General features: G+C 35.9%; 1 protein-coding gene across 3 annotated transcripts in view; it reads left to right on the plus strand.

The window, feature by feature from the left end:
* Positions 1-26,988, plus strand: part of PIK3R4 (phosphoinositide-3-kinase regulatory subunit 4) — a 67,211-nt gene that overhangs the window by 19,684 nt on the left and 20,539 nt on the right. For all 3 annotated transcript variants that reach the window (XM_030816839.1, XM_030816838.1, XM_030816840.1), the window contains exons 7-13: positions 2,306-2,479; positions 6,998-7,143; positions 8,954-9,157; positions 17,025-17,226; positions 18,391-18,578; positions 19,750-19,960; positions 22,624-22,789. In XM_030816839.1, the coding sequence (XP_030672699.1) occupies positions 2,306-2,479; positions 6,998-7,143; positions 8,954-9,157; positions 17,025-17,226; positions 18,391-18,578; positions 19,750-19,960; positions 22,624-22,789 (1,291 nt within the window). The remainder of the gene's footprint in view (positions 1-2,305; positions 2,480-6,997; positions 7,144-8,953; positions 9,158-17,024; positions 17,227-18,390; positions 18,579-19,749; positions 19,961-22,623; positions 22,790-26,988) is intronic.

Genomic DNA, 26,988 nt, shown 5'->3' on the forward strand with positions numbered 1-26,988 from the left:
AAAATGATAACTTGTTTTGATATATATTTCTTAGCTTAACTATCAAGTCGAAAAACTTTTTCATGTTGATTATGTATTCATATTTCTAATTCTATGAATTTTAAAATTCATTATTTTGGCTTTTTTTTCTGATACTTATGCTTTTCTTGTTTTTTTCGAGCCTTTATATACATATTAAGAACATTAATTTTTTAAATCAATTTTAAGCGCACGTTTCTTAGTTCTTTAACTTGATTTTTAAATCTTTTTTGTTGACAGTTTTTCCGAAGTCAGTTTATTGGATCTTTTTGCTTTTTTTTTTTTTACTTTTGTGTGTAAAGTCTCTTCCCATTCCAGAATTAGATTAATAATCTGTTGTGTGCTTGTCTTCTTTTCTTTTTCATGCTTTATTTTTTACACTTAACTGTTTAATTGATCTTTATTTTTGGTCTGTGATGTGGGGTGAAATCTAAATTTTCTTTTTCTTCACAGATACGTAACTGATTTTCCAGCATAATTTATTAAGCATTTTGTTGTTGTTGTTTTCTTACTGGTTTGTTTCTTACTGTTTTATCATCTGTTGCATGCCTCTGTCTGTTAAGGTCAGTTTTCTGGCTATCTAGTCTGTTCCACTGAGTTTTCTCTTCTTGTACTCATATTCATAGCCATATTCAATTTACATTATTGTATATTTTTAATCACCTTTATTATCTGATAGGGTAAGTTTCAGATGTCATTATTCATTTTCAAAATATTTTTAGCTATTTTAGCTCATTGTACATTTCAGTCTGTAAAGTTCCTAAATATAATCCACTGGAATTTTAGATAGCATTTTTCCTTTTATTAAAGAAAACAGTTATAACATTATTTTTTAATCATAAAGGAAATAGGCTTTTAGAAATTATTTAAAATTTAATCAAAATTTATAATGTATGAAAAACAATAGTTGAAATTTCCAGAGGCAACTACTCAGCTTTCTGCTTTTATTTTAGTGTTTTCAGGTGATTATTACCATATCTCTAAATAATATTTTCGTATTACTATTTTTAGAATAACCAACTTTGGACTTTATCTCTTTAATTTTTTTCTGTGCCAGATGAAGATTTAATTCACTCATAACATGCCTTGATCTTTCTTCTCTTTTCAGTTTTTGAGATGTTGACTACTATTTTCAGTGCTTTAGTTTTTAGTTTGCTGTTTTAATAACTTTAAGTAATTAAATCTATTTTGTGTTGCTCCACCTCTGATTTGCACTACAAGATTAGTGCCCGTTTTCTTTCTCTTTACCTCTGTCTCTCTTTTTTATTGTTTGGTTAGTTGAGAATTGAGAATTCTCAACAATTTTTTTGTCATGGTTAATAATACATTCTGTTCTATAATCACAATGAAGTCTTTTATGTATAGACTGATTATGAAGCTTCAAAACAAAATACATGATTATGAATGTGTAAATTTTATTGACTGTGGAGCCAAGTAGTATACTGTAATTATATTTGCTTCATCACAATCCCAATTCGGTGACTGCCCCCCTTACCATTTGAGTATGTTTATAGCAAGGCCAGTGGATTCTACTTTACTCCCTCTTCTAGTTACTAAATACACTATTGATTTTAATTTCATATTTGGACTGTGATTTTCTTGAGCAGTTTCTGGAATTTTAGATTTCTTCGTTTTCCTTTTAGAAAGAAAAGTAATATATTGTCACCATATCCGTAATAGCTAACTTCTTTCTTATTAATTTTATTTATTGCTTAGAATCTATTCCATTTTCTTCTTGATGACATTCTTGAAATTTATTAGCTTTTAATTCTAATCTGGGCTGACTGATTTCTAGGTCTTTGCTAGCTTCTTTTTGCCCTTGAATTCTTAGGTTGAAACTTTCCTAGAAAGGGTTGCATGGGAGGCAAACTTTTAATAGTCCTTACATGTCTTGAAATGACTTTTTTTTTTTAATTTAATTGACAGTTTGACTGAAAATGGAATTCTTTTCATAACTTTTAATGCCTTGCTTGCCTATGTCTTGTCTTCTAACCTCCATTGTTGCTGAAGATTATATAATTACAGTCTGATTCTTCCTTTTTTAGGAGGCCTATATTTTCATTTCTGCAAGTTCTTAGTATCTTAGCTTTTCTGTGGTGTCCGAGAATTTCCTGATGATTTGCCTTGCTGTGGGTCTTTTTAACTTTATCATGCTGGGTGGGAAGTGCAATGTTCTTTCCTAGGTAATTGATTAATATATTTGGCTTTTGCTTAATTTTATTGCTTTACTTGATATATGTACTTTTAGGTATTGAATAATCACATAATATTGCTTTTTCATTTCCAGGTGTTGCTGCCTATGTTGGCTGGCAAAGCTCCTCGATTCTCAAGCCCCTGCTGCAACAAGGTCTTAGTGATGCTGAGGAATTTGTCATTGTGAAAGCTCTTTATGCCCTTACTTGTATGTGCCAGTTAGGACTGCTACAAAAACCCCATGTTTATGAATTTGCCAGTGATATTGGTAAGTTTCTGTTTCTCAAAATTAGAATGAGATTAGAAGAACTTTATAAAATTTCTAGGTAATATAGAGTAAGAATTGCAACTTTATTGTTCCTACTATTGATTATGTGGGGTTCCTACTATTGATTGTGTGGGTGTGCATGCTTATATATGTGAGAGACAGACAAGCTGACTCATTGGGTCCTCCAGCCCGGTTGGGAAGTACTGCTTTGTTTTCATCTGTTGTTAAGTCTGTGTTACCCTTGTCAAAAAGCAAGACTTTGGTTTTTGTTTTGGCTTTTTTTTTTTTTTTTTTTTTGAGACAGTCTCTCACTCTGTCGCCCAGGCTGGAGTACAGTATGTGATCCTGGCTCACTGCAACCTCCACCTCCCGGGTTCAAGCCATTCTCCTGCTTCAGCCTCCTGAGTAGCTGGGATTACAGGTGCCTGCCACCATGCCCGGCTAATTTTTTTTTTTTTTTGTATTTTTAGTAGAGACACAGTTTTACCATGTTGGCCAGGCTGGTCTCGAACTCCTGACCTCGTGATCTGCCTGCCCCAGCCTCCCAAAGTGCTGGGATTACAGGCATGAGCCACCGCGCCTGGCCAAGACTTTGTTTTTAAAAAAACCATGATGTGAGTAAAGCCTTGACTGGTCTGAAGATGAAAATTATTTTTGGGCACTTGACCAGCAGTGAAGTTGAAAATTGGATGTGAAGGGTCTGTCGCTGCATTGATTACCAGTTAAGAATTCATAGACTTGAATAATATGTTTATTCTAATTTCACATAATACATTGCTTCTGTGGCCTAATTAGTTATTTCGAAATAACTTTTGGAAATTATTTTTGAAATTTAATATAGCTTATAATTAGCATTTTATTTATCTACAAGACAGATGCCCATCAATTTTAAAGCAAAAATCATCATGAAAATAGTTTTTTACCCCTGCACTCAAAGTTTGTGGAGATTTTTCTGGACCTTGCTATTTCTAGTCTTTGATCCCAGGATGAATATATGGAGTGCTCATATATCTTTAGTGTCAAAATAAATTATGTTTATATACAGAATAAACCCAGTGTGGTACTACTTCTTCAATGGATAACTCCCCTTAGAACTACAATTGAATTTGATATGAAAACTATGGGGAAAAAAAAAACACCTTACCGAGAAAAATCAAGTAAACAATCATTTGTTGGCATTTAAAATTGTTTAAAAGTAAAAAACAATTTTAGTAACTTAGAAACACCTACTTATTTAAAACAAATGATAGACTATATACATCTCTCTCATTCTGTTTTTACACTATGTGTATTCTGTTGTGGTGATTTTTTTCCCCAGCTTTATTGAGGTGTAATCAACAAATAAAGATAGTATATTATGTTCAACATGGTATTTCGATATATGTATACTTCGTGAAGTAATTATGGCAATCAAGTTAATTGACATATCCATAGTTCTTTTTCTTTAGTGGTAAGAACATTTAAGAGTTACACCCTAGTGATTTTTCAGTATACATTATTGTTAATTATAATCACCATGCTGTACTTGCACATACTGTACAAGAACTTATTCATCTTGTCTAACTGAACTTTTGTATCCTTTGACTAACACCTGCCCATTCCACCCTCACTTCTACCCCAGCCCCTGGTAACCACCATTCTACTTTCTGCTTCTGTGAGTTCAACTTTTTTAGATAATATGTATTAGTTCGATCATACAGTATCTGTCTTTCTGTTTCTGGCCTATTTTACGTAGCATAATGTTCTCCAGGTTTATCTGTGTTGTTGCAAATAACAGGATATTTTTATTTTTTAGGGCTGAGTAGTATTTTAGTTGTATATATACACCATTTTTTTGTATTCATTCAGTGGACACTTAAGTTGATTTCCTATCTCGACTCTTGTGAATAATGCTGCAGTGAACATGGGAGTGCAGATATCCCTTCAACATACTAATTTCATTTCCTTTGGCTATATACCCCAAAGAGGGATTGCAAGATCATAGGTAGTTCCATTTTTAATTTTTTTTTTTTTTTTTTTTTTAAGACACAGGGTTTTGCTCTATCACCCAGGCTGGAGTGCAGTGGCGTGATCACAGCTCACTGCAGCTTGGATCTCCCTGGCTCAAGCTGTCTTCCAGCCTCAGCCTCTCAAGTAGCTGGGACTACAAGCATGTGCCACCATGCCTGGCTAGTATTTTATTTATTTAGAGACGGAGTTTCGCTCTTGTTGCTCTGTGCTGGCTGCCTGGACTTTGGGGAATGTTGACATGGGTTATGTGAAACTACCCTTCCTGCCCTCTTCATTGGGGCTTTTCTCATTTTTGTGCTATAGCCAGGTGCCATAATCTCTCACCTGGATTCCTTTGTAATGGTGTTTTCATGCATTGATAGCTGTTAAAACAGATTTTTTTCTGCAAGAGGATGAACACTGAAATGTCCTATTCATCCTTGTTGTTTTCACTGCCTAGTGACTCTTAAAGAGAATGGTGGTGGTGGTTTTGATGGTGATTATGATTTCTTTGGTACTCCTTAAAAACTATGCTCTTCCCACTTAGGTATTATGAATATTTTCCCCCACATTTGTCTTCTGATAAGTTGAATGTGTTAGAAAAGATTGATTGGGAGGCCAAGGCAGGCGGATCACCTGAGGTCGGGAGTTAAAGATCAGCCTGATCAACATGGAGAAACTCCATCTCTACTAAAAATACAAAATTAGCCAGGCTTGGCGGCGCATGTCTGTAATCCTGGCTACTCGGGAGGCTGGGTGGGAGAGTTGCTTGAACCCAGGAGGCAGAGGTTGCGGTGAGTCGAGATCGCACCATTGCACTCCAGCCTGGGCAATAAGAGCGAAACTCCGTCTCAAAAAAAAAAAAGAAGAAAAGATTGAATATGCTATTTCATAGGCAGTTCTTTAGATTCAGGCTTCTTCTTGTTTTGAGTGTTTGAGGTGCTTTGTATCAGGCAGCTACTTAATGATATAATAATGCTGTAGAACAGTCAACCACAGAATCTCAGTAAATCCTTCAGTAAATTTTTCGTCATGCACCTGTGGGTTGTATAGGTGGCCCTGCTTCAGGTTCTGCATCTCCAGGTTGTCTGTGATGACTGTGATTCATCTGTCTCATTCTGGGGCCCTCATTTTAGGGGCAGTAGCTACCCACATCATGTTCCCATGGTGATGGCAGAAGCACGAGAGGGCAAACCCAGCTATATAGCACATTTCAAATTCCTGTTTGTCGTAACATTCATTGGTCAAAGCAAGTGATATAAACCAAAAGAAAGGGGGCAGAGAAGTATCCTTTGTATACTACAGGTGTATACAAAGTGAATGAGTGTGGTTGTGTAATACAGGGAAGTTAAGAATTGGGGTAAATAATTCAATATAATACAGTTCCCAGCTCCTGTCAGACTGTTATGGGTTTAGCTACTTTCTGGAGGTTTACCAATGTTTTTCCAGTCCTCGTTTTCCCTCTTATCACAGGGAAAATACCCAGTGTCCCTTGTTGGATGGATCAGAGGCTGCAGGGTATTTATGAAATAAACAAAATCTTCTTCATTTATAATTAGAAGAATTAGAAATGCGAGAACTTGGGAGAGAGATATTTTGAACGCATCTTTTCTCCTTCCCCTTTTAATATAAGTATTATTAGCCTATGATTGTATTCCTATTTCTCTATTTAACGTGTATTATATACACTAAATAAATATCAGAGGATAAATAAATATCCTCTGAATGCTGGTGTGTTTGCATGCTCAGAGCTAATACAATTATTCTTGCCTTTTAAAGTTTGGATTTTATTCTAAATCAGGTTAGTCTAATGTCGATTAGTTGAAATCATTGATTTTATGTTTAATGTATAAAATCGTTAAAAGGTATGAAAAGACATTCATTTAATTTTCTGGTTTAATGTTATATTTTAAACTTTTTAAGAATAGGTATCATGTTTTCAGCCTTTTTGTTTCCATTCATCATTGCCTTTTGAAAGTAACTGTGAGTTACGTATTAGATTTGATCAAACCCCTGCATTAAAAAGAATATCAGATAGGCTAGATTGTTCCCTTAATCTTTATGCTACAGCTTGGAGAAGTAACTTCTCCTGAATTTCTCTGCCCCTTAGGTGGTAGAGGGGATATGTCCTTGAACTTCTGTGGGGGTACAAGTTGGGGAATAATAGTTAGCTATATGCTGTTGGGACTTGTTATGTCTCTAACAGTTTTTAATCCAGTGTTATAAATGAGTAGGTGCCCACACAATTTTAGTTCTGACTAAAAAAATATAAATTTTAAGTCCTCAGCTATGAGGTAACTGTTTTTATTCTTTTGTGGTACTGCTGTGATATTTATGATAAGAAAATATTATAATAACAGTGTGTCCACTTGATTGAGTTTATGCCTCAGGGTAATTGAGTATGTGAAGGCTCCTGATAGTAACATTGTGGCAAAACCCTTTTGTCAGTTATGTTATAGGGTAAAAATTTGTTCATCCCAGTAGTTTGAAACAACTTATTTGATCCCTACCTTTTCTTTTCCTCTTTAGCCCCCTTCCTGTGTCATCCCAATTTATGGATACGTTATGGTGCCGTGGGATTTATCACAGTGGTAGCTCATCAAATAAGTACAGCTGATGTCTACTGTAAACTGATGCCTTATCTTGACCCATATATTACCCAACCAATAATACAGGTATACATGTTCCAAGTTGGAGTCAGTCTTTCTTCCAAACCGTGCCTCTTTAAAAAAAATGTTTTGGGAGTCCTATTTTTCTTGACATTTTTTAAGTATTTAAATTGGGCTATAGCATGTTTATATTCCTTTCAAGCTAATTAATGTTAATGAACCAAGCACCTTTGAAGGTCAGAAAAGTGCAAGAGATTATTATGTTTTACATCATGTTATATCTAATGTAGTGTATAGTAGTTCATATATTTTCTTTTGTGTAATATTATAAAGCATCTGTTAAAAGTGAAATATAGTCTAGCAAAAATGTATATTGATGGACCTCTGCTTTTTATCTTAAAACGTATAACTGATTGCATCCAGTTATAATGAATTAGAAAAAGTCTTTTTCAAATTTAAGTTTTTCATCTCTAACTGGTTGTTTTGATGTCTTTTCTTTTTTATTCTAACAACCCCACAACCTCTGCTCCACCTCTAGCAGTACTTGGTGATAAACTTTGGGTCTTTGGTTTGTACAGGGCAAATATTATTCACGTAGATTTTCAGTGTTTATACCCTTCATCTTGCTAGACAGCAAACTATCAAGATAGGCATTTAAATGGAATGAAATGGTGAAGGATGATTCTAGCTGTTAAAACATCCTGAAAGTTCCTATTTTTACCAGAACTCCATTTCCCGTTTGGAATTCACACACCTCTCTGGCTTTCTCCCAGTTTTGTATTTCAATGTGCCTTCCCTTTGTTTGGAGAAAATGGCCTTGGATAAACTCTGGAAACTAGGAAGCTTTGGTTATACCTTCTTTTCTTCATAGATTCATTCATTTCTAGAAGTTATCATTCTTTATTTCATAGAGTTTGTAGGATTTTTTTTAATTTTTACCCCAAGAGCAACTTATATATACATGAAAGATGGATAGCACTATCAGAAAAAAATGCCCTTTTAGAAAAGTTTATGCTTCCTTGGAAATTAAGTCTAGAGATATCTACTCCGTTTGAATAGTTACTCTATTTAAAAGTTTGCTCATTGAACTTTTTCTTTTGTCATTGTTTTGTATTTTGAAAGGCCAGGATCAGAAGTTGAGAGGCTAATTATTCATTTGCTTCATGAATCTTATTTTTCTACAATTTGGATTAGACAAAAGATATCTTTTTATGCTGGTTTCCACTGGCTGACTTCACCAAGGAGTTAAATATATCTAAAGGAAGTCCTCTTGGTTCTTTTGCTAGAGTCACAGAAAAAAAAAAAGAAAAAAAGAAGATAATCTTCTTGGTTACTGTTAGCAGTGCTCATTCATTTTATTATATTTGCATTGACAAGGAATGTATTCCTTTTGGATAATTAAAGGAAGGATTTTATAAACACTATGGAGATAGCAATGTTTTTTAGAAGTGCTTGAATCTACCACGAAAATGTGATGACTGAAGGAAGACCTGTGGCTGTTGAGCATCTTTTCTGGATCAGTACCTACTGGTTGTCAGACCTGTGAACTGCACATACTTTTTGGATCTAGGATGTTGTCTGACATATTGGGGTCTAGAAAAGGCTCTTTTTGTTTTCTAAAATTTCCTGGGTTGGATGATTAGTCTTCCAGTGATAGACACAGATGTGTGGTCTAGCGCTAACAATGAAGAGTAAGAGATACCTTAGCTCTTTAAAGTTCACTAGTATTCTTTTTTCTTCTACACACTTACAGATGTCGATATCTTATTTTCTTAGAAAACGAATATGTTAACTTTTTGCAAGTTGTATTTATTGAATTTGAAAATAACTGTACATGTTATATTTTTGGCTGATCCTTTTTATTTTTCTAATATAGATTGAAAGAAAACTTGTTCTGCTCAGTGTTTTAAAGGAACCAGTAAGCCGTTCTATATTTGATTATGCTTTGAGGTCTAAAGATATTACGAGCTTGTTCAGACATCTTCACATGCGTCAGAAGAAACGAAATGGTTCTCTTCCCGACTGCCCTCCGCCAGAGGATCCTGCCATAGCACAGCTTCTGAAGAAGCTGCTCTCACAGGTTGTACCACCCTTCCGAAGTCTTACATTTAAATGTGAATTTCATAAAAATATTGAAGTGTCCATTTAACTTTTAAAAATATTTTTGATTGTTTAGATTACATCATAAAAAATGAGTAAGTAAATCTCGCAAACATTTTAGGCATTTGCTTTGATTCCTAAACAAAGATAATAATAAGATGATGATAAGGTATCAGGTTAAGCTAAATAAGGAATCATGGGAGACCTGTTAAGTTTCTTTTGTAATTACTGGCTAAATAAATGAGGGAAAGACAGTAGAAATAACCTTAGATTTAATTAGTATTCTTGATTCAGTTCTATGTTTTACCAAAAATATAATGAAATTTACCTGGAAGAAACATTGCAAAACACAGATGCAATATAGAAAAAATCCTGGTTCATTTCGATCTAAATTTGTAATTAATACTTGTAAACAGATGAAATAACTTGTATTTAGAATGCATCTTAGGTTTGATAGACCAGCAGTTTACTGGTATATCTTAAAAGCCTATGAATTTGAGTCAATTAACAAAATCTTACTACACTTGGCATTGGTAATGCCTCTTTAGAAATATGAATTCTATTCATGACAAAAAGGCCAAAAATAATTGCAACAAAGGCCAGAATTGACAAATGGATCTAATTAAAGAGGTTCTGCACAGCAAAAGAAACCATTGTCGGAGTGAACAGGCAGCCTACAGAATGGGAGAAAATTTTTGAAATCTACCCATCTGACAAAGATCTAATATCCAGAATTTACAAGGAACTTAAACATATTTACAAGAAAAAAATAACCCCATCAAAAAATGGGCAAAGGATATGAACAGACACTTCTCAAAAAAAGACATTTCCACAGCCAACAAACATATGAAAAAATGCTTAACATCACTCATGATCAGAGAAATGCAAATCAAAACCACAATGAGATACCATCTCATGCCAGTCAGAATGGCAGTTATTAAAAAGTCAGGAAACAGGCCGGGTGCCATGGTTCAGGCCTATAAACCCAGCACTTTGGGAGGCCGAGGTGGGTGGATCACCTGAGGTCAGGAGTTCCAGACCAGACTGGCCAACATGGTGAAACCCCATCTCTACTAAAAATACAAAAATTAGCCAGGCATAGTGTTGTGTGCCTGTAATCCCAGCTACTCGGGAGGCTGAGGCAGGAGGATCGCTTGAACCTGGGAGGCGGAGGTTGCAGTGAGCAAAGATTGCACCACTGCAGTCCAGCCTGGGTGACAGAGTGAGACTCTGTCTCCAAAAAAAAAAAAAAAAATGTCGGGAAAAAATAGATCCTGGGGAGGCTGTGGAGAAATAGGAACACTTTTACACTGTCGGTGGGAGTGTAGATTAGTTCAGCCATTGTGGAAGACAGTATGGTGATTCCTCAAGGGTCTAGAACCAGAAATACCATTTGACCCAGCAATCCCAATACTGGGCATATACCCAAAGGAATATAAATCATTCTACTATAAAGACACATGCACATGTATGTTTATTGCAGCACTATTTACAATAGCAAAGACATGGAACCAACCCAAATGCCCATCAATGATAGACTGGATAGAGAAAATGTGGTACATATACACCATGGAACACTATGCAGCCATAAAAAGGAATGAGAGCATGTTCTTTGCAGGGACATGGATGAAACTGGAAGCATCATCCTCAGCAAACACAGGAACAGAAAACCAAACACTGCATGTTCTCACTCATAAGTGGGAGCTGAACAGTGAGAACACATGGACACAGGGAGAAACAACACAAACCAGTGCCTGTTGAGGGGTGGGGATGAGGGGAGGCAACTTAGAGGATGGGTCAATAGGTGAAGCAAACCACCATAGCACACATATACCCATGTAGCAAACCTGCACGTTCTGCACATGTATCCTGTTTTGCTTTTTAAAGAAAAAACAAATTAAAAAATAAATACATGAATTCTAGGCCAGGCATGTTGGCTCATGCCTGTAATCCCACCACTTTGGGAAGCCAAGAAAAAAAGAAATACTAAATCTAAATTTACATCTTGTTTTATGAGGGGTATGTGGAACTTAGGGAAGCCAAGATAGGAATAAAAATGGTTAAAACTAAAGAATACAGTCACTGAATATATGCTCTATGAGCTATAATGCAAATTTTAAAGATTTAATTTGATGTGACTTGAATTCCTGGAGAGCTTTTTCTTTGGGTTTTCTTTTAACCTTGGCTTGTGCATTAGATATGTTTTGTATTTTAGAAAGCAATTTGTGGAAAATTGGATTCTGAATCACATTTTTCTGTTGTTTCTCCCGAGTAAGTAATCCTTATCAAAGAGATTTCAATGTGCAGTAAAAACCATCTCAATCTAAATGTTTCTTCAGGCTTGGCCATTGTGACTATTTCTGTCTCCCCTATCTATCCTGTATATTAATTTAAAAACCTTCATCCTAGGCCCGGCGCGGTGGCTCACGCCTGTAATCTCAGCACTTTGGGAGGCCGAGGCGGGCAGATCACGAGGTTGGGAGTTTGAGACCAGCCTGGCTGACATGGTGAAACGCTGTCTCTACTAAAAATCCAAAAAATTGGCTGGGCATGGTGGTGTGCACCTGTGGTCCCAGTTACTCGGGAGGCTGAGGCAGGGAAATCGCTTGAACCTAGGAGGCAGAGGTCGCGATGAGCCGAGATCGCGCCATTGCACTCCAACCTGGGTGACAGAGCAAGAGTCTGTCTCAAGAAAAAACAAAACAAACCTTCATCTTGACATTTTCTTTTCCTTATCAGTCATTAGTTACCTCATGGGGCCACCCTAGCCCCTCATCTCTTCTTTTTACCTTGCTAAGGTATAAGTTTTGACACTGCCATGGGTAAAAGGAGGGAGTGGGAAGGAACAGTTTCCATAGCCTTTCTACTTCCTGCTTCCTACAGTTCTTGTAACCCCTTCTACCACTACTGCTCCTTCAGTGCCAGCCCCCATTACTAGGTGCCATGATAAAAATCACTAAAACTCCCTGACCCATATTCTTCTGAAATGTCAGTGCTTGGTATATTCATTGGTCTGTCAGTGATCCCCTCATTTGTTTGAGTGGAAAAAGGAACAAATAATCCCCCATTTTATGTTATTTCTGGTGCCAGTGGCTTTAGGAGACTCCTAAAGGTTAGGGGGACAATCCTCTGTTCAAGAGATAAGCACTGCTAGTAGAAGAGAGAGCAGGCCAGAATCTCTGAGGTTCTTACCAGAAATAACAGCAGAACAACGCCAGCTTCTGGTTTTTTGAAAGCCAACAATGACTTTACCACTGCAGTTTGTGATTTCCATATTTTTGACTATCCTTAAAACAAATTTGAGCAACAGGTGTTATTCCTATTTTATACATAAGGGAATGGAGACACAAGGAAGGTAGTTAACTTGCTTATGTTCACATAGTGCAGCAAGTTTCAGAGTTGGCATTTGAATCTAAACCTATCAGCAAAGCCTACACTCCTACACTATGCTGTGTGGCCTCTAAAGTAAAATAAACAGAGGACAGAGAGCTAAGACTCAGAACCTGGCTTAGGTTTTATACAGACTTAGGAAGAAGCCCATGTGCAGTTTATCTCCTCCAGCCCCTTACAAGCCTTTTCTCTACCTTCACTTCTTTTTGGTCCCTGTGCTACCTGAGTTTCTTAGGATTACTAGCAGAGACTTGGATCCAGGGGAGGCTTTGGAGATAGGAATTGAGTCCTTGTTTCTTTTTTTTTTTTTTTTTTAATTGAGACGGAGTTTGTTGTTGCCCAGGCTAGAATGCAGTGGTGTGATCTCGGCTCACCACAACCTCCACCTCCCGGTTTCAAGGGATTCTCCTGTCTCAGCCTCCTGAGTAGCTGGTATTACCTGCATGCACCACCAGGCCTGGCTACTTTTGTATTTTTAGTAGAAATGGGGTTTCTCCATGTTGGTCAGGCTGGTCATGAACTCCCAACCTCAGGTGATCCGCCTGCCTTGGCCTCCCAAAGTGCTGGGATAACAGGCGTGAGCCACCGCGCGTGGTGAGTCCTTGTTTCTAACGTCAGGGCTGCAGAGCGAAGGGCCATATTTTTAGCTTCTGCAAGCAGGCAATATGAACACTCCTACATATTTTTTTTTTAGCTTGGAGTTCTTCAGTGCTCTTCTATACGGGACTGTATTTGAGACACATCATGGGTAAAGTAGGCCTTTCTAGACCAGCCTAGCATTGTTTCTATGGGAAAATATGTTAGTAGTTCCAGTTAATAGACTTAACATACACTTTTGGAACATTACCCATATGGGAGTTGGAATCTGTACTCCAGATTTTCAGTAGAACTTAAATCAGGAGATGACTCATGGAAGGGCTGTTTTCATTAGATCCATCTACAAGAGCTCCCTGTTTTATTTGTATCCATTTAATCAGGTGCTAATAAATAATACAAAATGATTTCACTCCTTTAAAAAATGAGTTACATTTTTAATGATTTTTTATTTTTGTACTTTTTGACAGATTAGTATAAATACAGGTTTAAAATTCAAAAGCTGTAAGAAGATATATAATGCAATGTTAAGTTTTTATCTAATCCCTGCCCTCCAGCCATGCAGTTTCTTTCTCTGTCGATCGTGACTTTTATGTTGGGTGTTGAATTGCTTTGCAGTGTTGGACTTGTTCTGCTGTACAGTTACTTGGAATCAGTTTCATCCTTTTAAGCTTTGCTTTTAAGCTTTGTTAAGATAGGTTTAGGATAGGTCCAGACCAACCCTTACTTGGTCACTTTAGTCCCACTGCTAAGGATTTCTCAGAACATGATGCTTTGTATATAAGAGGTCTTTCACTGTTCCCAACCTTGTGTTGTTCTTTCTATGGCCTCAGGTAGTTTCCTTATGCATACATAGTTTCATATTCAGCCAAAGACTTGAGGAGGCCCTTCTGTAGCCCTCTGAAGCTCTCATTCTGTGCGGATCCTTCTTCATTTCTCTGCCCCACAGAGTTAGCCTTTGTAACTTTCTTGAACTCTGATGTGTCTCTTGAAATCAGCTCTGTTTTACTCTATGTTCCTTCTGCCATAGCCTGGCAACTCTCTCTAGACAGTATTGCTGGGACAGTCATAGGACTCAGTTTTAAATATTTTAGGCATTGTAGCCCTGTCTGCCTGTTTTTCTGTGTCTGAAAAGTGTGTGTCTGTGTGTGTGTGCGTGGGTGTGTGTTTTGTACAGTTTGAAGTTGTTTAAAGTGGAAGGGTAAAACTAGTCTGGTCCCTGTTATTTCATCATGGTCAGAAGCCGAAGTTTGTGGGTATGTTTATGGACTTAACACTAGTACTGCACTTTCTTAGTTACCATAACTTAGGCTTGATCTTTGGTAGAAAAATCATCTCCCAGCTTGTTTTTTTTTTTTTTTCCTTTTCAAGATTTTCTTGGCTATCCTTGGTTCTTAACATTTTTTTTTCTTTTTCAAGAGTTTCTTGGCTATCCTTGATTCTTACACATTTTCCATGTGATTTTTTTCAAGTCAGCTTGTCACTTTATGCAATAAAAATTTACTGATATATTGATTGAGATTGCATTGAACCTATAGAAGTCAGCTTGTCACTTTTGATTATTTTTAATGCTATTACAATTGGCATATTAAAACATTATTTTGTTTGTAGCTGGTATATGGAAAAATTTTTATATTTCCTTTTATCTGGCAACCTCATAAAACTTATTAATTATAATAATTTGCTAAACATTTTCTTTTGAACTTGTACATTCGTATCATGCGTGAACAGTGACTATTTTATTCATTTTTTTCCAATCTGAATACCTTTGTTTTCCTTGCCTTATTTAAATGACTAGGATATTTAGTATAGTATTAAAGGGAGTTGGTGTGAGTGGGCATCCTTGTTTTTCATATCAGAGGCAAAACTCTCGACATTATACCATTCCATGTGATTTTTGCTATTATTTTTTTGTACAATCTTTTGAACAGATTAAGGAAATCCTCTTTCTGCCTTGCTAAGATGATTATTGGAAGAATGTTAAATTTTATCAAATGTCTTTTATTGAGATTATTATATGGTTTTTCTATTCTGTTAATGTGTTGAAATATGTTGATTGATTTTTCATATTTTTAACTTGCTTTAGTCCCTGGATATTTGAAATAAACACAGCTTTGTCATATTGTATCTATATATAAATGTAGTTTTAATATAAATATATAAAATGTTTTTATATGTACTGGATTTGGTTTGCTCCTACTTTAGTGGATATTTTTTCATTTGCGTTTATGAACAACCTTGTCCTGTAGTTTTCCTTTCTTGTAATGTTCTTGTCAATTTGTTTTTTCATGGTGCAGTGCTAACATTTTTTGTTTTTTATTGAGATACAATTCACTACCATAAAATTCACTCTTGAAGTGTACAACTTACTGGTTTTTAATACATTTGCAAAGTTGTGCAACCATCACCACTGTTAAATTCCAGAACATTTTCATCACCCTGAAAAGAAACCCTGTATCCATTAGCAGTCATTTTCTTTCCCTTAGCCCCTGGCAATCACTAATCTGTTTTCTGTCTCTATGGATTTGCCTAATCTGGACATTTCATATTGATGGAATCATGCAATATGTGGCCTTCTGTGTCTGGCTTCTTTCACTGATCTTAATGTTTTTAAGGTCCCCCTATGTTGTACCATATATCAGTACTTCATTACTATTTACAGCCCTTGTTGTGGCCCTCCCTTTTGTGGACTAAAACGTAGACTAACAAAAAGAGAGCTCTTACTTTAGCTATAAAGTAGCTATTGTCTATTTAAAGCGAATTTTAGGAGGAGACATGAAAATAAACCAAGTATTGCAAGTTAACACTGGGATTTAGTCAAGAATATGTCTATTATTATTGTACTTCAATGCAATTTTGTTTCATGTTTTTTAGCTTTGTGCCCTCCTAGGGTTGGTTTTATCACAGTCTGCCTGAGAATTGTGACTATGACTCTAAACTCTAGTGGGATTCTAGATTGAGGCCTCAGGAGAACTGACATTTTATTAAATGAATGTTTTTTATTCCTTTGCATGATGAAAATGTACTAGAGGATTCTGTGGATGGTTGGAAAGAAAGACACGCAGAGCTGCCACATTTACCAGAATATTTAAGTTGCCAATGAATTAATTATTTAGATTGATTGCTTAGTATTTGTCCGTTTCAAGTGCACTAAGTATTTTAGGTGGATTAACATGTAAATTTCACTATAATCTGATAAGATGGGTGCCAGTAATTATCTTTATAGATAAATAGAGGTGCACAGATATAGTAAGTAGTAATTAGGGCTGGAATTTGAACCTAGGCAGTCTGACTTCAGCCATTATCCTAGATTGCTACTGGGTTTGTTGCTCAGATTTGCAATTCAGGCAGCATTCCAATCAATCCCTTAGTTGCATAGTATATTTTATATATCGTAGAATGCCTTTACATACTCATTCAATGTAAATTTCTCAATACAACCAGGAGCAAAGTTGAAGTAGGTACACTTTCTTTTGCTTAATATTGTACATTCAGAGTTTTGTTCAGATAATAAATATTTATTCAACAGTTGTATTTTAAATATTACTAGATACCACAAATTGTGTTCTTTGGAAATTCCAAAGATGAGTTATGTGTGAATACTGTCCTTTAGGAAGAAAGTTAAGATATAAATCATGATACAAATTACAAAGTGCCCTAATAGAGTATTCTGGGAGATCTTAGTCGTGACATGTCATTCTGTATTGTTAAGTTTATTTTTCACTTGGACTTGGTTGTTTCACCCTTCTGACTCTTTTCAGTTTTAAATTGGGCGATTTGTCCCTTCAGTTGTTAGTCATTCTGAGGCTTGTTTTTATTACTTGTGAAAATAAACTAGAACATATGGTTTTATTTGGTTTTAGGGAATGACAGAGGAAGAGGAAGACAAACTTCTGGCACTGAAAGACTTCATGATGAAATCTAATAAAGCAAAGGCCAATATAGTGGACCAGAGCCATCTTCATGATAGTAGTCAGAAAGGTGTAATTGACTTGGCGGCTTTAGGCATAACTGGGAGACAAGTTGATCTTGTTAAAACCAAACAAGAACCAGACGACAAACGGGGTTAGTATGCTTGTTTGTGTGTATGTAGCTTGTTGTTGTTAGTTATTTCATAAGACTGTTTTTTAGCTAATTAATAATAAAATAAAAAGTCCCATTTCACAGATAAAGAACTTTCAAATACAGTGACTCCATTACTTAGCAGGGAGATTTTGGGAAAGAAAAATAGGGAAACGAACTAACAGTTAAGGAAGTAACTTGCCAGAATCACAGCTCTGTATGTGACAAACCAAGGTCTGATTCCAAAGCTCTACTTTTACAGTAAAATCATGTTGTCACCATGGAGGTGTATGATTGAAGATGAAATTCTATTTTTTAACCCTTTAACCAGCAACCCAAGAACAATAGTCTGTGTAAAATGGTATCAAGTTTTCTAGTTTATTATTAGTAGGTAATGCCCAATGAATTCAAAAGAAAGGTCTTGCTATTAACAATAAAATACAAAAGAGTAGAGACCAGACAAGACTTAACCATTTGCAGTCTTGAGATTTGAAACTGTGAGCTCTTGTGACATTGACATTGATTGTATGAAGTTTTTTAGGATCCTGTGCATACCCTTTTTGCATATATATTCACCGCCATTTACATGCCTTTAAAATTTCCTCTATTCTAGCATTAGATTTTGAAGGCAGCTAATGAATTATATTTAAAATAAACTTCTAATTGCCAAATTTGAGAAAAAGTATTTGTAACTTAAGTTTTAATGGTTTATATCCATAATATATAAAACATACAAATTAATAAGAAAGCAAGCCAAAAAAAGAAAGATTGAAGGATATGAACAGACAACTGATAGAATAGAATGCATATATATGAAAAGGTAAATAGTTTAATAAATGCAAATTAAAACAAATGCTATTTTCTTACTATTCACTACTTTAGATATAGTGGTTACTTGAAATTGAGCTGGCTTTGGGAAAGTAGGAAGTAATTAGGTCTTATTATTAACATCATTGGAAACACATCTGTTCCATCTGCCCTAGAAATGAAGTGAGAGTTAATGAATTGATATATGAATATGAATAAATTAAAAATCTTAAGGAACAAATAGAATATGAAGTGTATTTCTGTCCCTGCCTCCTCTCCTGTCCCCTCCAAAGGCAATAAAAGTACATAATGGTTTTAAAGGCTACCTTCAGACTAACTATTCTGAATATATTTTCATAGCCAGAAAACATGTAAAACAAGACTCAAATGTAAATGAAGAATGGAAAAGCATGTTTGGGTCACTGGACCCACCAAACATGCCACAGGCCCTACCTAAAGGGAGTGATCAGGAGGTGATTCAGACTGGGAAACCTCCTCGTTCCGAGTCCTCTGCTGGCATTTGTGTCCCTTTGTCAACTTCTCCACAGGTACTGTGTCACCCAGTCAGTAGTCCTCCTAATGTCTTTGAACGCTCTTCTGCTATTTTGGTTGTTTAAAGGCTGTGTACTGTAGTGGAAAAATCAATATGGTGACTTGTCTTTTAGGGAGGACGTATTTCTTTCTAAGACAGGTTTATCTTTAATTTTATGGTGTGGAGGAAATCAAGTTATTGAAAGTACTAAAAAGATCTCATTTTAGAGTACTTGGCAATACAGTAATCTGAAATTGTGGGTTGAAGACATTATTATGAACTGTGATTATAATTAGGCTGCAGTGAACCTTTTAAATCTTTTTTATTCCTCCTCTAGTATAACATAGCCATATCTATAAAATAGCAAAAATACTTCTGGGAAGAAGTCCCAAATTTCCTGTGTGTGATAAATGTCATGATGCTTTTGATGTACAGATCATTCCTGACTTAATGATGGTTAGACTTAGGATTTTTTGAGTTTATATGGTGTGAAAGTGATATTCATTCATTAGAAACTGCACTTCCGGTACCCATATAGCCATCCCATTTTTCGTGTTCACTACAGATTTCAGTAAGTTACATGAGATATTCAACACTTTATTATAAAATAGGCTTTGTGTTATATAATTTGCCCAACTGTTGGCTAATGTAAGGTTCTGAGCATGTTTAAGTAGGCTAGGCTAAGCTGTGATGTTTAGTAGTTGGGTGTATTAAATGCATTTTCGACTTAATGATATTTTCAACTTATGATGGGCTTTTTGGGATGTAATGCCATTGTAAGTCGAGGAGCATCTGTATTTGAAATAAGTTTGTAATTTAAGGCAGCTCTTTCCTAGTCAATCATATCTTAAAAAATATTAATTGAACTAGATTAATTGAATTGAAATTCCATTTCTTCTTTTCACTTAATGATAATTTTTGTTTAATGTTATTTTCATGCTGATCAGTTTTTTTATATATAAAATGTAGGATTTATATAAAAATGGAAATGTAGCATTTGTGGTTATACTTCATTTTAACTGGGTTTTCATTGAAAAAATGTAATTGTATTTATATGGATTTTAAAATTGGTACATTAATGAGGACAAAAAGCTGTTATAATTTATAGATAAAAACATGGGTACACTTCTGTCTTCAAATATACTTTGCTTATGACGTAAATAGTTAGAATTCTATTTGTTTTGTAGGTTCCAGAAGTGACAACTGTCCAAAATAAAAAACCAGTAATACCGGTTTTAAGTAGTACAATTTTACCATCCACCTATCAGATTCGAATTACAACTTGTAAAACTGAACTTCAGCAACTCATCCAGCAAAAGCGGGAGCAGTGCAATGCTGAGAGAATAGCTAAGCAGATGATGGAAAATGCTGAATGGGAGAGTAAACCACCACCACCTGGTAAAAGTTCCATTGATAGGTAGTTGTAGTCTAGGTGCTTAAGGCTAGAATCTAATAGAGGAAATGAATACTTAACTACCAGATAAAAGAGGTAAGAACAAAAATGTTACTTGGGAAACCCAGAGGAAGAAGCAGTAAGTAAGAAATCATGTCATTATTTGTGCAGTTGGATCTTTTTAGCTGTGGGGGCAACTGGCAAAGTCATGTTTAGGCCAATCACATAATAATTTAGCCTATCTGTGCTTCATTTTCCCCATTTATAGTACTAGGTTTTACCTATTTAATGCCTTGCCACTTTCTCATTTGAATGTCTGGCTTCTTTGACCAAATTCCTGCTTTTAATTTCTGGAAGGTTTAACATACTTTCATTAATATTATTTAAGAAAAAGAAAATTTAGAAAATGATGAGTACTTTTAAAAAGAAAACAGGCTGATTGTGGTGGCTCACACCTGTAATCCCAGCACTTTTTGAGGCTGAGGTGGACAGATCACTTGAGGTCAGGAATTCAAGACCAGCCTGGTTAACATGGTGACACTCCATCTCTACTAAAAATATAAAAATTAGCCAGGTGTGGTGGCACACGCCTGTGATCCCAGCTACTTGGGAGGCTAAGGCAAGAGAATCGCTTGAACCTGGGAGGTGGAGGTTGCAGTGAGCTGAGATTATGTCACTGCATTCCAGCCTGGGCGACAGAGCAAGACTCTGTCTCAAAAAAATAAATAATAAAGTAAATAAATAAATAATTGAAAAGAAAACAACATCATGTCTAACCCTACACCTTAACAATGATCAACATTAAAATTTTGAGGAAACAGTTCTATATTCTGTTAAGACTTAAAAGCAATTTAGAGATACTTCAAATGAAAATCTGACTCAGCTATCTTAACAGACTTGCCTAGTGTAATGTAGCAGAGTTAGTCTTTGATACTAGATTTGTAGGTTTAAAAATATTTTTTGAGTTTCTGTCTCTACATTTTGATGATAAAAATTGAAATTGAGAAGATGCATAGTGTGCTTATATATAGATATTTACAAGTCATGTGAATTCCCATGGGCTACTGATGGGAATCACTTGGACTTGGGGAAAATGCTGGTAAAGGTCAATGATTTAAAGATTTAGAAGATATTGTTAAGTGGCAAGTAGCATCGTTAGTTGCATAAATTTTCTTATCACAATAAATACTTTGGAATTGTTTAATGTTTAAACTGTTTTTGTGATATGAGTCAATACTATATACCAGCGCAACTTTAAAAACAGTGAAAAGTTGAGCATAAACTGCTGTATTTTATGATAGAATCTGTCTTTGTAAGTGGCATATTATACTTAATAGAGTAACACATTTTATTTAATAAATCACAGAAAAGATGTCAAATTTTGTAGGTCAAGAAATGTGCAGTGACTGTTGGACTCTTGATTTTTTTTCTTTCTGCACTCGAGTAGCTGTGTGAAATTGCTTTTCTGCAGAGGGAAATGTGCAGCCTAGCCCAGTGGATTATTAGACTTCATGACAAAGTGTTTTTGATCACTTTCAAATCCAGCATATTCTTAAAAATCACATTTAGCTACTGTTCCCACACATGTGAGCCAGAGATCTAAGGGGAAACGTTTTGTTTTTCCTTTTAAAGTAAGCTCGGTTTGGCAGTGGTATCAGTTTCATTTTTGTTTCTTGGTGAAAAGAAATCATTCTAAAATGACATTATCATCACTCAGGTCACCACAGTGGTGATTCCCAGTACAGTATGCTCTTTAGCATAGCTTTCTGTTTTATTTTAAAATCTTATGGTATTAAATATCATGAACTGTTATACTTAATACAAAAGAAGCTATCAAACATTGAAGACAGTTATGTGCAGGTACCTATGTTAGGTGCTGTGAATGAATCATGAATGGATAAGACATGGTTTCTGTCCCCAGGGAATGTATAATTTATTAGAGGAAATTAATCATACTCAAAAAAAAAAGAATATACATAAGAAAACATAGGTTATAGATGTCAAAGTACTGGAAAGTCCATGAACATTCTCAGGCTGTAATTTATAATACCATTTATACTAATGTGTTTATACCATAGAATAAATGATTTCAGATAAAAAGAGAATCAGCCAACATTTGGGTGTTTACTATAGGGTATGGATAATATTAGACTCTTGTATGTATCTCATTTGTCCATATAGTCTCCCTTTGGGTTAAGTAATATGCCCCTCATTTTACATTTAGGAAATTAAAGGTCAGAGAGTTTAAGTAAGTAGCTCAAGGTCTCACTTTTATGTATAGTGGAACTGGGCCTCCTAGTGCCCACTTTCTCTAGACTAATCATTACCTCATGCTACTGAGTCAGTAGTCAGGGATTTCAGAAGTAGCAGGTACTCCTGTGCCTTCATTTTCAGGTAGCTGCTGTGCCTTCTCAGATACTGGAGAAGGGCCCCAGGGGCTGCCTTTCTGAAGCTATCTAAGCAACACTTAATTGCTAAATTGATTTCTCAGTAAATAATATCTGTCATGGTCCAGTAGACCACTCTTTCTTGGCAACTATTGGTACTTTCAAATATTTTAGTTCTTGTGATTGTTTTCAAGCTGGTTGTTGGTTATTATAACGGGGGATGATGGGGACATTGTATTTTTAAACTACAGTTTATGATATGCTCCTTTGCTTTTCCTTAGGATGGCGTCCTAAAGGGCTGTTAGTTGCCCATCTTCATGAGCATAAATCTGCTGTGAATCGAATTAGAGTCTCTGATGAACACTCACTTTTTGCAACATGTTCAAATGATGGCACAGTGAAAATCTGGAACAGTCAAAAGATGGAGGGGAAGACCACCACTACCAGGTACCATATGCTCAGGAATGAATCAGTTCATTAATTCAAATCAACAAATGTTTATTGAGTGCTTACTCTATAATAACCACTGTTTTGGGTACCAGGCATACAGCAACAATAAATAGACAAAAATCCTTCTTCTGTGGAGTTTACCTTCTAGTGGAAAGTGAGAGACAAAGTATAAGTAAAACAGCTAATGTGTTAGATGGTTAAAAAAAATTGTGGTAAAAAATACAGCAGGAAAGGAAGCTAGGAAATGCAGTAGAGGTGGGGTAGAGTAGAATTTTAAATAAATTAACCAGAGAATGCCTCACAGGGAAAATGACATTTGAGGAAGGACTTGAAAAAAGTGAGAGAAAGCCGTATGGATATCTGGAAAAACATTCCAGGCAGAGGAAACAGGCATTTCAAAGGCCCTGAGGAAGAAACATGTTTGGCATGGCTGAGGAACAGCAGAAAGGTCTTTGTGGCTGGAGCAGAGTGAGCTAGATGGAGGAGTAAGAGGGGCCAATTAGATATGGCCTTGTAGGCTGTTGTAAAGGACTTTGACTTTGACTCTGAGTGAGATGGGGAGCCTTTGAAGAGTTCCGAGTAGAGGAGAGATGTCATCTGAGTTAGTGGTCAACAGAATTACCTTCGCTGTTATGTTGAGAATAGACTGAAGAGGAGCAGGGCAGAAGCAGTTAGAAGACTATTAAATAATCAGGCAAGAGCTGGTGGCTTGGTAGCAGTATGAGGTGGCGGGAAATGATCAGATCCTGGATATAACAAGATTTGCTGAATGGATTAGATGGAATATGATCATGAAAAAAGTAAAAAAATTATAGAATGGCTAACTGTATAAGGAAAACAAATAGTGTACCATTGCCACACTCCTGCAGACAAGAAGGATATAATTTATGATTTCAAATCCCTAAGACTTTAAATATGCATGATGTGATTTTAATAAATGTGATTATGATAAATATTTTAGATTTGTACAACTTTATAAGTATGTCCCTATCTGATTTGCAGTTTGTCCTCCCTCTGTTTCTTTCTTTCTCTGTATTGGTTCTACCATATTCTTATTTGTTCTTTGCCTAGTTTGGTCTGAAAAGAAAGCCACTAGAAATCAGAATTGATTGTCATCTATGTAAAAAGATGTGGAGAATCTCTGGTGCTTTTCTTGTTATAAGTTCATTGACCATAATTAGCCACAAAATCATCAAACAACAAAATATCTTTGATAACTAAAATAATTTAAAAATTTACTCTTTACTTACCAACCTAAGATTTTGTGCCAATTAGCTCTATATTTTTACACCATGCTTAATTATTGTATTTTTCCTCCTCTCTTTGTGTTGTATTGGTCAGAACATAATTTAAAAAGAAGTAAAGAATCCTAGGTCCATGTAGCAATTTTTTTTGTCAACATTTTACTATAAAATTTTCAAATATGCAAGCAAAGTTGAAAGTGTTTCACAGTGAACATCCGTGTACTTGCCACCTAGATTTGTAATGATTTTACTATATTTGCTGTGTTTTATAACTATTCATTTATCCACCTCTCATCAATCTATTCTTTAAAATTTTTATTTTTATTTTATTTCTTAGAGACAGGATCTCTTTTTGCCCAGGCCTGAGTGCAGTGGCCTTATCATAGCTCACTGTAACCTTGAACTCCTGGGTTTCAAGCAATCCTCTCGCCTCAGCCTCTCAGGTAACTAGGACTACAGGCGTATGCCACCACACCCAGCTAATTAAAAATATATATTTTTTTTACTTGAGAAATGGGGTCTCGCCACATTGCCCAGGCTGGTCTTGAACTCCTGACTTCAAGCGATCCTCCCCTCTCAAGTCTCTCAAAGTGCTGGGATACAAGTGTGAGCTACTACCTGGCCGCATTTTTTTTTTTTTAATGATTTCAGAATAAGATACAGACATCAGTATGTGCCCTCTAAAAACTTCAGCATGCACATCATTAACAGGATTTCAATATTTATAGCTCTTTTTTTCTTCTTGATATAAAATTTGTATGCTATGAAGTACACAGATCTTAAATGAACCATTCCATGAGTTCTGACAAATAATACCATTGCGTCCTGAATCCCTCTCAAGATGCAAAATTTGACCGTCATACCAGGAGGTTCCCTCCTATCCCTTTCTTTTATATCCCTGCTCTTTCCTTCCCCTGCTACTACCATTCTTTTGATTTTTTTCCTAACCATTCTTAGCATTTTGTTTTCTTTTTTGAGACAGTCTCGCTCTGTTGCCCAGGCTGGGGTACAGTGGTACGATCCTGGCTCACTGCAACCACCGCCTCCTGGGTTCAAGTGATTCTCCTGCCTCAGCCTCCCAAGTAGCTGGGACTACCGGCGTGTGCCACCACATCTGGCTAATTTTTGTCTTTTTAGCAGAGAGGCGTTTTGCTATTGTTGGCCAGGTTGGTCTTGAACTCCTGACCTCAAGTGATCCACCCGCCTCAGCCTCCCAAAGTGCTGAGTTTACAGGTGTGAGCCACCGCACCCAGCCCATTCTTAGCATTTTAATTAGCATTTTAAGTACCTCTTCCGATAATTGTTTTCCAAATGGTTCTTTGTTATTATCAGTTGTATTCATTGTCCCCTTTATTAGGATGGTAAATTGCAAAAACCCTGCTTGTTAGTTCTCAAGTGATTTTTATTACAGTCATACTTTCTGTATCCCGGTGTCATGCTTTAGACAGTGGTGTTTTGGTATCACATTTCAGATAATATCCCCCAAATTTTGGTAATTTAGCTGAGTTTATAGAATTTGGAAAGTCTGTATGGTTAGGAGACTGGATCTCCTCTGAATGCAGTTACTCTTTTGCTTTGCTGTAACACCTGCTCTCTTGTTTGTGGCCAGCCATGGGCTTTGGCTTGGGAAAGAGGGTAAGAAAATGCAATGTGTCGCCCTTATCACATGCCTTTGTTGACTAGTGAGGGGAGAAGGAAGCAATTCTTATTGCCAGAGCCAAGTGGGGAACAGCTGGTGGCAGGGAAAGAACAGCAAAGCTAATGTGTTTTCTTAGGAAATGTTACTAGTACATTCTGACTAAGAGGAGTTTCCCCCATGAGTGATGTTGGCAGACCATTCAGTTTCCAGTCCTGATTTTCTTACTGAATTATGATTGGTGATTTACGCTACCTAGATCTTGGCTCTGCCATTTTCTTTTTTCTTATTTGAGTTAAATTTTGTTTGTCCCTTTGGGACTAGTTCTTGAAAAATTGCTGTTTTTCTAAACTTTTGCACAGATTTTTCAACTTATTCATTTATGGTATTCTAAATTATATTTTCTATGTTTTCTTCTTGTGCTACCTTATTTCTGGCTCATTCGGCTTCTCAATTTTAGGGGAGATGGATGCATTTGGTATTTATTGAAATTGGGGTGGTAGTAAAATATCTAAATGGAGTTCTATCACAGTGAAAACTTAAAACAATATGAGCAGTACAAAAGAAAGTTGTCAGGGTTAGAGTTACATATTTTGGAGTCACTGGTAGTATTGAAAGTCAACGTTTTTGAGTGTCTATGAAGTAAAGGGAATATGAAGGGCAACAAAAGCCTGATGTCTGAATCTTAGGAAGTTGAATTTTTGGAACAGGAAGAGAGGGGCGAGAAAGGGAAAGAGAAGAAACCATTTAAGTTAATATTATAAACTACAGTGAAAGAGAAAACTTATGAAAAGAATATGTAGGCCTCTCTCAATGAGACAAAAACCCTACTAGCATGAAAACCTCATAATGCCATTGGTGCACTCTCATACAGTGCCCTCTGGTGGAATGCAATTGATACCTCTTTCCTGGAGGTTTTTTTTTTTACAATATATGTATCACAAGCCTTTATGATGTACATATCCTAAGGAATTAACTAAGAATAAACTCAGATTTCGTTTCAAGACTGTTCAGATTGACTTTCTTTATAATAGCAAAAAATTAGGAGCAAACAAAGTTCAGCAGCAGTTATCAATGAAAGATGTTGATAATTGTGTTTTTTAAAATTAGGTTTAAGAAGAGCGTATGGGGTTTCTATTTTGGAATGGCAGAGTAAGGACCTCCAAAAATCTGTTCCTCCATAAAGCAATGAGAATACTGGCAAAGACTGTCAAAGTCAATTTTCTGAGAACTTTGGAAATCAGCTAACACCTTGCAGCAATCTAAAGTGGATTCAAGAAAAACACCTGACGCTCAATAAGAATAGGGAGCCATGT

Source organism: Nomascus leucogenys, chromosome 8 (genome assembly GCF_006542625.1).
Source record: "Nomascus leucogenys isolate Asia chromosome 8, Asia_NLE_v1, whole genome shotgun sequence".
NCBI classification, from domain to species: domain Eukaryota; kingdom Metazoa; phylum Chordata; class Mammalia; order Primates; family Hylobatidae; genus Nomascus; species Nomascus leucogenys.